The sequence below is a fragment of the Jaculus jaculus genome, chromosome 14 (assembly GCF_020740685.1).
Source record: "Jaculus jaculus isolate mJacJac1 chromosome 14, mJacJac1.mat.Y.cur, whole genome shotgun sequence".
Classification (NCBI taxonomy): Eukaryota; Metazoa; Chordata; class Mammalia; order Rodentia; family Dipodidae; genus Jaculus; species Jaculus jaculus.
The window spans coordinates 50,930,970-50,943,842 of NC_059115.1; the positions used below are offsets into that span (position 1 = coordinate 50,930,970).

Sequence of the window (12,873 nt, forward strand, 5' to 3'; positions counted from 1 at the left end):
GGACTGTAAATTCAACATTCTTTATCAAAGCCAACCCTAGTTAAATATTAGGTCCACCGGACTGAATTGCTAGTTTAATAATCTGAGTAGGATTTGAAGAAGGTTGACATATTAATCGACCTCAGAGGATCACAGACATCCAGTCACAACCAAACACATCTTGTAGCTATTTCTGTTCTAGGCTCAGAACTGATAAGGATTAAGAGATCTGTGTATTTTCTCTGTCCGTGAATACTTTATGCATTGAAATTTAATAACCATAGCATCATTCCTTTCCTCTTTAACTACTTTGGAATGGTCTTAATTTGAACATGACAGTGATATTTTAGAAGCATAAAAGAGAGAGTGAGATCAATAGCTTTCACATGGAGCCACTGGTTTTAATTTGTGCACATTTTTTTTTTTTTTTGCATTTGGGATGCTGAGTCCTTAAAGAAGAAAAAATAAAGGTGTTTATATGTGAGAGGAAAAGAGGAGAAAGAGAGAAAACAAATGAGCAAGTAAAGAAAAAAAAGAGTCCAACGAAGGCTAAAAGGCTTGGAATAAGAATGAATATGTATTAGAAGTAGTCTCTTATTCTACCTGCATAGCAGTATAGTTCCATACCAAACCCAGCTAAAGGTTTTTCAATACAAATATATTTAAAAATTGCATATTGAGTGTAGCAATACTAAAAACACATTAAAAACAAAAATCAGTTATTTTTGGTAATTTTCCAATTTACCTTTTTTTTTTCTGAAGACATTATGAGTGGCTAATCAGATTTACATATGGATACTGTATGAGCTTCCGGTCCTGTGTCAAACATTAGAGTCAAATCCGAATATTCTGATTTTGATATCTTTTGTATTTTGAAGCTACTGGGAGATAACTTCTGTCACTTAAAATATTTCTACTGCTCAGGGAGATAGGTGAGTCATCCGAGTGCTTGGTTTGCAAGCATGAGAACCTCAGTTATATACTCAGAAACTACATTAAAAAATATTACGTGCACTGGTATATATTTTTAATTCCAGTGCTGAAGATAGGGGGATATCTGTGACTCACTGGCTAGCCAAGGTGAATTCCAGACCAAAGGGAGAACCAGTCTCAAAAAAATAAAAAAATAGTGTATGGGGCTGGAGAGATGGCAATTTCTTGCAAAACATAAGGACCCAGGTTCAATTCCCAGTACCTACATAAGCCAGATACACAAGGTGTCACATGCATCTAGACTTTGTCTGCAGTGGCTAGAGGCCCTGATGTGCTCATTCTTTCTCTCTCTGCCTCCTTTTACTCTATCTCAAATAAAAGTGCACACATACTTGCACACTTACAAACACATGTACATACACAAAGTATTTGTGTATTATATTATATGTTATATTGTTTATTAATATAGCTGGAAATATATTATTTTTTGTAGTAGTTTTCAAACCTTTTCTTAGAGTAGAACTGTCCTATTTAAACAAGACATCTGGGGCTGCAGATGGAGCTCACTTGCTTAGTATGTATAAAAAAATAAAATAAAATAAAAACTACTAGAGTTTCACTAGCTGAAAGAATAGGTTCCTAGGAAAAGATGACTATACCTCCTCACTTTATCTCATGCTTTTTTCTACATCTTCATTTTATTCTGCATGATCAAAGACATTATTATATTAGAAACACTTGGCAACTTCTCTTATTTTACTGATAAACAAAGGAAATTCACAAGGCATTCAATGGCCTAATAACTATACTCATTTATGCATCACAGTCATCCTGTATCACCTGAATTCTTACCAATGTCTTTTTCTATGTCTTCTCCTTAGGGTTAGTGAAACAAATCCTGAACATAACAGAAATTAGTTGTGGTTAGTTTGAGATTTTTCTGCTTCCTGGAATCTGTTCACTTTGAACTGTGAGCCAATTAAAAAGCTACATGGCAGCTGGGAGGGATGGCGCACACCTTTAATCCCAGCACTCGGGAGGCAGAGGTAGGAGGATCACTGTGAGTTCAAGACCACCCTGAGATTGCATAGAGAATTCCAGGTTAGCCTGAGCTAAAGTGAGACCCTACCTCAAAAACAACAACAACAAAAAGCTACATGGATTAGGTTGAATGCTTGTTTTCAAAAGCATCTGGCAAAAAGTCCCAAGTAAAATTTAGAACAGTTTTCTGAGAACTCAGAAATTTTAATGTGCAAACTACTGACAGGAATTAAAGGCATTACAAAAGACACATGAAAAGAGATCAGATTTTAAATGTCCAGAATTTCATGTGGAGTGACACTGAGAAAGTCTGACATTAGGAATGCTTTATATATTACGTTAAAATGACTTCCAGTGATCTTCTGGACATTTCTAAATCACTACAACAGCTACTTATTTTTAATAATTTATGATACAAAGGAAAATAAGAAAGGTTGTGTCTCTAAGATATGGTAAGTATATGATACCCAAACTGAATGTAAAATTATTTGATTATTTACATTTTGGAGAATATCATTTTAGAGTCATTTTTAGTCAGATGAGTTTTTTTTTTGTTTTGTTTTGTTTTTGTTTTTGAGGTAAGGCCTCGCTGTAGTCCAGGGCTGACCTGGAATTCACTATGTAGTCTCAGCGTGGCTTTGAACTTATGGCGATCCTCCTACCTCTGCCTCCCAAGTGCTGGGATTAAAGGCGTGAACCACCATGCCCAGCTCAGATGAGAATTTTTTATTAAAACATGGGTTTATTAATACATCATAAGGAGACTATATTAGATATTTTCTATAACCCCATCATATAAGAAGTTATATTTACATAAAACTTTAGGAAACATTATTGGTGTTAAATAAAATTTACTGCTCACATGACAAATGAGTTTCATCCATTTGAGTTGGCCAAAGGGGTTGAAGAATTCTGATTACAGGCCCTCTGTCCTCGAAAATTCTGTGCCCACTTTGGGACACATTTTTCTATTTGTGTTTTTTTTTTTTTTTTCTACTCATCTGTTAATTCCCATGACTAAACCTATACTAGAGCTTTTTCTTACTAACTGCAATTTTGCTTTACTAAAAAAAAAAAAAAAAAAATTAAAAAAGAACAGGAATTTTGATTCTCCCAATTTTCATTACATATAACCCAAAGTAGTACGTTATACATATTAAGATGTGAGTTCCCTTTGCTTGCTTCTGCTGGTTTATATTTTAAATTTGCTGACATAAATGAATTCTATTTATTAAGTATGTATTATTAAATTTCTGAGAAACAACTGTAGCAACAAAAATTAGCCACAAGTAATGTTATTATCAAGCTTCCTTGTGTTAAGTATTGTGCTAAATACTTAATATATTTTTTTGCAATCTTTAATGTAGCTCCTTAGAGATCATGACAGTGAGAGTCAGGCAGGAGCTATAGCTGGGTATAATATACCCCACATAACCTGATGTTCGTTATGATTCTCTGTGATTCTTAACCTCCATACGGACGATCCTCACCTTAGACCAGTCACCCATTCTCCACACGTAGCATTTTGAGTAATCCTCACAGTCTTCTGCCTCCCTGGGTCTGGTGGAAAGGACACATTTCTTTCTTGGATTAGTGCACCTCACAGTCCGATGACGTACACCTTTGCCACACTTGACCGAGCACTGAAAGATAATATTAAGAGGGTTTCGATAGAGTTGGTGCATAGGCTACAGCCTATTCACCATTTTTGTCTATCACTTCTCACAAGAGTATTACTCACATAAAGGATGAAGAATGAATGACAAGTTTAAGGGCAGCACCAGGCTAAGCACCTATATCCAAAGGCAGACGGCGCTTAAAGCACAGTGTTAGAGGTCAAAGGTTTTAAGAACCCTTGTACCATTTTCAATAATGGTGATTTAAAACAACATACCAAGATTGAGACACAAAGAATGTACACCTATATCTCTCTATGTAATTATGTGGTGAAATTTCATTACGTTTCTGCTATATTTTATTCTTCAGCTGCAAAGAATATTGATAAAATATGACTATTTCTCCAAGAATGCCAATTCTCATGAACACTTCTTAAATGTAAGAGAAAAATCTTAGTGAAAATGAAATGATTAATGCATTTACATAATTTAATATCCCTACAGGTCATTATTCTAAATGGATTCTCAGGTTTAAACTACAGTAGGGTTCAAAAATAGTTTAGCTAATTTCACATATAATGATGCTTAACTGATGATAGTTAATAAATTGAAGCATGCATATCCCATCAATATTTTGTAGATATAATTTATTCTCACATGCACATTTATGCACTCTGTTATGAAATTTACACATGGCATCTTAGTTTTTGTCAAAGGTAGGAATTTGTGAATGTTGGCATGGACCCCAACATCTCACTGAGCTGGAGGGAGAGGGCTGGTTGGGATGGAACTGATAAGGCAAATCTTGAAAGTATAGCTTATAATTTCAGTTTATAAAGTTCCAAAGGAAGACAAACAGCACACTTATCCCAAGTGATATTACATAGGAATTGCCACATTGATTCCCACATCACTGCTCAGAGTTGCATTGAGCTCATGGACCTCACACTTTTATACATTTCAGCAACAACTGTGTCATTAAGAGCATAATAATAGAACCAATGGCATTCTACACATAGTAAATAGTGCAAAAATTGAAAACTGTCTTATAATTTATAGTTGGAATTTGAGTATTTTAAATTTTAATGCAAACACATCGTGATTTTGCACTTAACATTTATACCTCTATATTTTATAGTTAAAATGGTTGTTGTTCCATAAAATAAAAATATTTTTACCTTGGTGTGGTGACACATGCCTTAAATCCCACACTTGGGAGGCAGAGGTAGGAGGAGCGTTTTGAGTTCAAGGCCACCCTGAGACTACATAGTGAATTCCAAGTCAGCCTGGGCTAGAGTGAGACCCTATCTCAAAAAAATTAATTAGCATGTTGGAATATTACATATTATTTCTCCTAGGTGGTGCCATAACTATAAATAGTTCAATATTCTGACTCATTTCATCCTAAAGCATTGCAAATATCATGTTTGGGTTGCAGAGGAGTGTTTCTGTTTTTCTGGTGTTCATGAATTTTTCCCCAGGCTGAAAAGATTCACCTTGACAAAATATCTGATCTGTCATTCATGGTCAAAAGTACACATTATAAACAAAAAAGAACCTATAACACAATAAGGTATAAGTTATTTTCTAAGGAAAAGCAAGAGAACAGAAATTTGGGCTCTTAATTAAAATGCCTTTTGGATATTTGGTCTAGAGAATATTTAGAAACGGCATTACATTCATCCTCACTTTTAAAAGATGAGCTACTTATTCAACAGAACATGTTCTATTTATCATTTTTATATCATATCTAATCCTCAGAAAGTAAGCACATGGATAGTTTTGCTCTGTGTGTGCACATAGATGGCCTGTGCACATGTGCGTAAGTGTTAGTGTGTTTGTGTGGGTCCATACACTTACACATCCACTTTAAGTGCTTCAGAGAAGTTATAAAATATATGTAATGAACAGCATACATGATTATATAAGGATATGTAGCATGATAACAGAAACTACATCATTATGGATTGGCATGGACCACACCTGTATGTAGCACAGGATAAGCTGGCAGAAGTGTGCAGTGTAATACATTAGCCGTGCACCATGCCTTGACTCTACTCCTGGGTAAACTATTTAATTTTTCTCTAGCTATGTTATCCACCCTTATAAAATAGTGAAATTATTAAGTTTATTGCATTAGAGGACATACATAAACAATATACTAAATTTGAATAAAATTTCATTCTTGTCACATATAAAATGATTATTAAATGTTAATTTTCTGTATTTCTCTTTTAAATGTTCAGAAATGTGTGACGAGTCAAATATGTGTCTTAGGGCATGCGTATTTAAGAGTTACTCCCAGTGTTTACATGAAAAAAAAAGTCAGAATTCTAAAATCTACAAAAATATATTCAGAATTGTAGTTATATAACACATAGTAAATGGCCTTTATATTTTTCACAGTTGAGCATAATTTTTAAAAGTCAGAAGAATCAACAGACTATAGAAAATATCAACTGCTGTGCAAAAGAATTGAGGATATGGCACAATTTGAGTGTGGGCAAGCCCAGGGTGAGAGGCAAAGGAGAAGAACTAGTGTCTGCTGACCTCGGACCACACTCCTGCCTCCCATACAGTCATACAGTCTTGGCCTTCACAGCGCTGCGCAGATGCAGGCTTAGGGCCTTCACAGTCTCTCTCCCAGGCTCTAATCAGAGTTCCATTGCTCAGCTGTTGAGTACAGGCCACCTGTCTACTCTGCATTCCTTTGCCACAAGTTCGTGAGCATGTGGTCCATTCTGTCATCATCCACCTAAAAACAAAGCAAAAAAAATAAAATAAAAATAAAAATCATTGGAAACAAGTTAAAAGATATCTACCTACCACATATCTGACATGATTAGAATCAGCAGAAACAGTGATTTATGTATTCATTTAACTTTACTTAGACACAGTTATGTCCAGATAACCTATACTTTCTAGTATCTTCAATGCTTCATAATTTAGATCTCAGGGCCTTATTTATTTTTTTTTAGACTCTCAAAGTATACAAGAGAGGTTCTTCTCATATCATTTTACCTTTCTTCATATTACCATATCAGATCTTAGTTTAAAATTATTAATATCCATCCCAAGCAAAAATAAATAAATAAATATCATGGTTGGAAGTAACACCTTATCTAGTTTGTGTATTACAGAGCCAAAGTAACAAGAACAGCATGACACTGTCACTGAGAAGCAGACATATAAGCCCAACAGTACAGAGGATCCTCACATTAACCTGCTCAGCTGTACCAACCTGATATTTGACAAGAATAGAAAAATAAAAAAAAAAATAAGCTCATAGGGATAGGACAATTTCTTTGGAAAGTAGTGCTTGGAAAACTGGAGCTCCACATACAGAAGAATGAAACTGGATCCTTACCTCTGACCTTTCACTAAAAAGCTCCAAATGGGTCAAAGACTTTAACAGGAAGCCTCAAACAATAAGTGATTTCACTGCCTGACAGTGTGGCCTAGTGTGAAGGTACCCATGGGAGAGTTACTCAAATATAGAACTGTGATGCTGGGGCAGCACACCTGAGTACTGAGATGGCTTCTAAGTAACTAGGAGAGCAATGTTAATGTCATGGATATGTGGGGGTCTAAGAACGATGCTCATCACAGGCAGAATGGCCTGCATAGATTATGATTTTATCACCCTATTTTAAATAATGGCGGGCAATTTAAAATTCAAGCATTATTGTTCAAATTTGTTTATTTAATATTTTTGGATTAAACTTGACTGCGGTTAATTGAAGCTATACAAAATGAAATTACAGGAAAGGGGGATAACTGTATATATAATACACACATTGACTTTTATTTAAAATAATTTATACTTATAATCTAGATGCGATTTTGTACCTTCATAATCTGTTTGGCAATTAAACCATATGCTATTTCTTCCCCAAACACTTTATTTTCACCTCTTGCTATTTTATTTTCAAATATGTATGTATGTCTGTACATATGTATGGGAAAAAAAGAAAGAGAGAGAAAGACAGAGAGAGAAATGTAAGAAAAGGAATAGGCATGCCAGGGCATCTTACCACGGCAAAATAATTCCAAACTCATGCACCACTTTGTGCATCTGGCTTTATGTGTGAAATGTGGGACTGAACACAGACCATCAGAGTCTAAAGGCAAGCACCTGTAACTGCTGAGCTTCTCTTCAGCTCCGCAGGTCATGTTTTTCATGTAAGTTCCTATGCCTGGGCCCTTGAGCACTGGCTCCAAACCTTTTCCTTTTAGAATGGCTTTGTTCTCTTTCTTCTACAGGTTTTCCATTCCTTGGCCCTCTGTCCTCTGGTTTGTGACTTACTAGATGTTTCCTCGAAGTGTAGGGGCCAAAGGTGGCCTAAAGACATTCCTTCTTCTTTCAGTCATAAGTTCCTTATTGGGGTAGCTCCAACCCTAGTTTTAATTTGCAAATTCATTACAGTTTTCATATAATAGCTTTCCATTGAACACTTCTAGAAATGGAATTTAGGATTTCCTGTTTTACATGAATAGTTATTAGGCAATTTACCTAAACCTAAACATTACTAGCAGTGACCCATAGTATGAGGAGCATACTGTCTTACAATCCAGGTTTCACGTGTAAAAGTCGGTTCAATTCTAAGCCATTTTGTGTTTCTATTTCTGAAAAAGAAATCATGAAGACATTTGCAGTGCAGTAGGTACTCTTACAGAGTTTGTTTGCTGGTGTGCCCGGTATGATGCCAACCTACCAGCTTCCAAAGTCAGATTAGTTTCTGATTTACATTTCTATAAAGAATATCCAGAGAAGTTATTCCCATAAATGCACCTTTTCTTTTACCTTTGGAACCCAGAAGATACTGTGAAAAACATTTCATATAATTTCATGGAGTCTCATATCTTAAAAATAAGTCAAATTTTATATCCTTGGCATAATGATAAGTGTTACTTTCCTACTACTTGAAAACTGCTTAATAGTGGAAGTAAAACATTTTTAAAAATAATTTAGTAATCATCTAATTTGGAATTACTCTATTTCCTTATCTGCAAGACATTCTCTTCTAACAAAAGTATTTACTAGTGTATCAGTCTGTTTTATATGTGGAGCCCAAGATGACATCAGGCCATTTGGCAAATTTTGCAATGGATGGGAATGAAAAACAGAATGCTTTTGTTCTTTCCAGAGGTCAAGCCACAGAAGAAACAGGAGAAATAAAGTTGTGATCTGACACCAAGTCTTAAAACATTTTCCTGTGATGATCCCCAATAACTGCTTGTGTCTATTTCCTATTTTCCAACAGTTAAGCTAACCTCACTGACATTATTTCTTGATGGTTAAAATATATGTGGTGTCCCTTTTCAAGGGAAGGATATATAAATATCCTTAAGAAAATCACTTCCAATCTTTTGCTACAAAAAATTCTTAGAGGGTTGGAGAGATTGCTTAGTGGCTAAGGTGCTTGCCTCCAAAGCCTAAGGCCCAGGTTTGATTCTCCAGTACCCACATAAGTCAGATGCAGAAAGTGCTACATGCATCTGGAGTTATTTAGTAGTGGCTAGGGACCCTGCCACACCCATTCTCTATGTCTGTCTCTCAAATAAATAAAAAAATAAAATATTATAAAAAATTCTTAGAAATGATCTGACGTTTTACAAATTATTCATTTAGCAAGTCAGAATCAATATATTTTCTCCTGAGGTAGCTGAACTCACTGACTATGCGATCAATTTTGTGTCAGGCACACTTTACTTTTTCACAAATTTGAAAGTAAGCAGTATGTAGGTCTTGATCTTAAATTCAGATCATTCAACATTCCTGATACATCACAAAAAGCCCTTGCTCTTTCAAAAAAAAAAAAAAAAAACAAAAAGAAGAAGAAGCAAAAAACAGAGTATATGGCATATGAAATAATGGTTATTTCAAGTAAAGTTTCGTGAGATAATTCTGAATTTTAATATTGAAAGGATAGGAAGACCAAAAAAGAATGCTAGGCATCATGATAACTCTAAGGATCCAGATTCGTTAGCTAACCGGACAAATGCTCTACTTGTATGTCAAAGCAGTGGGGGTGAAGTGACTTAAGGAGCTGGCTGTTGGCCATGATAACAGCATGTGTCAGCCTTCCTGACCACTACATTGCCTCACAGGAAGAGCACTCCCAGGTGCAAGGTATGTGAACTATTAAATGCTCATGAATGTGCTTCTCTCTTCTGCATGCTCTTTCATCATCATCTTTGTTGTTCGTTCAGAAGTGTGGATCTGAATGGGGCTAAGATCTGTCACAGCAGGAGCATAGGAGAAAGCCAAGGTTGATATTCAGCTTTCAGCGATTTGAATTTATTATTGGATCTACAGTCCAAGAAGGCTTGAAATCTCAACACTGTAAATGAAAGAGAGTATGTCTCCAAATATCTTAAGCTTCTAGTAACATGAAACATAACAGCTTTGGAGGGGTTAATAACTGAGTTTACAATAAGGCATAAATAGAGACAATACGGCACATAAAAGACATGGCGGAGGGTAGAACACGGAACTAAACATTCACCTAGACACTAATTTCCAAAGAGAATATTTAATGTAAAAAAAAAAAAAACTACCAATGAGGTTAACTAGCAACTTTGTTCTACCTACTGAACACCTTCCTACACTTAACCATGGTAGAAAATTCTAGGGGAGATCACTTATACTGGGCTACAGATCCATACATTTTTCACACGTCTGCATTGTAGGGTGTGGACATTCACCATATTTCCATTGGGAAAGGTATTATTCTGTTTGACCTCCTGGGAATTCTCAACTCATCCCAATATACTGAGTCTCAAGAAATTCTTTGATGAGCTAGAGAGATGGCTTAGTGGTTAAGCGCTTGCCTGTGAAGCTTGAGGACCTCGGTTCCAGGCTCGATTCCCCAGGAACCATGTAAGCCAGATGCACAAGGGGGCGCATGCATCTGGAGTTTATTTGCAGTGGCTGGAGGCCCTGTTGTGCCCATTCTCTCTCTCTCTCTCAATCTCTCTCTCTTTCTGTTGCTCTCAAATAAATAAATAAAAATAAACAAACAAAAAAAGAAATTCTGGGCTGGAGAGATGGCTTAGCAGTTAAGTGCTTGCCTGTGAAGCCTAAGGACCCCGGTTCGAGGCTCAGTTCCCCAGGTCCCACGTTAGCCAGATGCACAAGGGGGCGCACGTGTCTGGAGTTCGTTTGCAGAGGCTGGAAGCCCTGGTGCACCCATTCTCTCTCTCTCTCCCTCTATCTGTCTTTCTCTCTGTGTCTGTCGCTCTCAAATAAATAAATTAAAAAAAAAGAAAGAAATTCTTTTGAGTGTCAGATAAAGTAAATATTTATGTCGCTATTCGATAGGAATCAATCCTGCTTTACCCGCTTTTAATCTTCCACTTCTTCAACATGTTTAGGACTTTGGGGTGCTAAGTTCTGAGTCTCACTGAAGAAAGCGGGTAGGTGCAAGGGCTCTGGGGTGGGTAGCCATGTTGCTGCTTCAGAATTATAATCAGGCTGTATTCACTTGTCTCTGCTTCACCTTTTTGTTAGTAAGGTGTGACATTTAAAATTTTTCTACTCCATTTGTAGCTGGATAGCATTGACATCTCCTTTTCCTATTCATGAGTTTCTTATTTGTCTCACATCAGAAATCTGGTGACCAGATATCAGAAATGGGGAAGTTTGCCTTGAAAACTCTAAGAGGAGAAATTAGAAACTGTCTGTAGGCATCAGGAGGAACCCCTGGCCCTTGTATGTCTTAACCTACAGAAAGCTGGGTCTGGACAAACCTGATTTGGTCCTATTTAGTCTTGGCAAGTCTATCTCATTTCACAGAGTTCTGAATCAAATAACTAATCTCAACCAAAAGCAATGGTTTTGAAGAGATGACCTACAAGCTCCCATATAATTTCCTATGTCTTGGAAAGCCATAGGCCCAATGGGGGAAGCTACCTGTTCTTTGGTCAAACATATCAAATTGCCTTTTAAATGTATATGTTAAAGCCCACTGAATGCTGTTATAACTTTCTGTTAGAGAAACTTTTCTTTTTTCCCATGTAGATGGTGATAAATACCGGGGAGAGCTGATTTATCAAGGTGATGAGAGGAGAAAAGTCAGTATTTAGCACTGGATGAGTTATCTCTGTCACATCTTCCATTGTTTGGGGAACATTGCAGAGGAGGTGGGGAAAATCTTAGTGGGTATGTCATAGCTAGCCAGGAAAGTTTCTCTGTGGAGATGGTAGTGGGCAGTGAAGACAGCCACAATTCATCAAAGCTGAAAACAAGAGGCAGTGGAGAGTGCGACACTACATTTGATATCTATCACTCTTCAAGGCTCCAGGACTGCTGCAGAAGAGGTGGTGGAAAGAAAGTATGAGCCACAGAATAGGGAGGAGTACTGTGGGGCGCTGTCTTCCAGACATGAACTGACCAGTGCATTTATGACCTCATAGTGCTTGACCTGCACAAATCTGACCCATCAACATTTTAACATAGAGGAAGGAGAAAGGCAAAAAGAATCAGACATCAAAACAGAAGGACTATTTGGCAAGAGGAGGATGTTCAGTGGAACAGTGGTGGGAAAAGGGGAAAAGAGGGTATAAAAAGGACAGAGGGTATTGTGCTATGTTCATGTATAAAAATTCTGAATTAAAGGTGATAAAGTATTACATGTGAAGATATGATCTATGAAAGAAAAGATTTAACCACTCCTCTGTACATGTGGGTTGTTTCTATAACTTAAAGAGCATACTTATAAATCTCACCCTTTGTTTTCTTAGATCCTATTTATTTAAAAGTTCATACCTTGGATATAATGCTTTGTAATGTTGCCAGGAAAATGTGATTTCAGTAATTTTGTAAGCTTGTTTCAAAGGGCAGAAATGTAATGGGCAAACTACGTTAATGATTGCCAGATTCGGGTGGGTTACCTTGTCTGACAAGGCTGCTCGTTGCACTTGCGAATTTGTGCCTCTGGCTTGGTCAAGTACTTGCATTTCTTGTTATCCACAATGCTGATGTTTTTGCTCATGATTTTTGTGCAGGAAACTGTTGTCTTCCTTTCTCCTGCAAAGATCAAAGCACATGAACATGTCATATTGTTATCAGCATTTATGAATGGGAGGTGCTCAAAGCCTGTAGTTTTCAGAGTTCTTTTATAACAATTCATACCAGTGAATATACTATTTATAATTTATGTAGCAGGATCTATCTATAGACTTAAGGGTTGTTTACACAATGTTATTTGAAGATTAATTATTAGAAACTGACTTATCTTTTAGCATTAAATGGTTGAAAGCTCTATGTATGTTATAGGTTATGAGCATATGATCCCTGATG

At 36.4% G+C, this 12,873-nt stretch overlaps 1 protein-coding gene across 1 annotated transcript in view; it reads right to left on the minus strand.

Moving 5' to 3' along the window:
• Window positions 1-12,873, minus strand: part of Adamts19 (ADAM metallopeptidase with thrombospondin type 1 motif 19) — a 220,340-nt gene that overhangs the window by 17,786 nt on the left and 189,681 nt on the right. Inside the window, exons 19-21 of the mRNA XM_045133955.1 lie at window positions 12,465-12,600; window positions 6,120-6,324; window positions 3,444-3,596 (exon numbers count right to left, since the gene is read on the minus strand). Coding sequence (XP_044989890.1) covers window positions 3,444-3,596; window positions 6,120-6,324; window positions 12,465-12,600 — 494 coding nt within the window. The remainder of the gene's footprint in view (window positions 1-3,443; window positions 3,597-6,119; window positions 6,325-12,464; window positions 12,601-12,873) is intronic.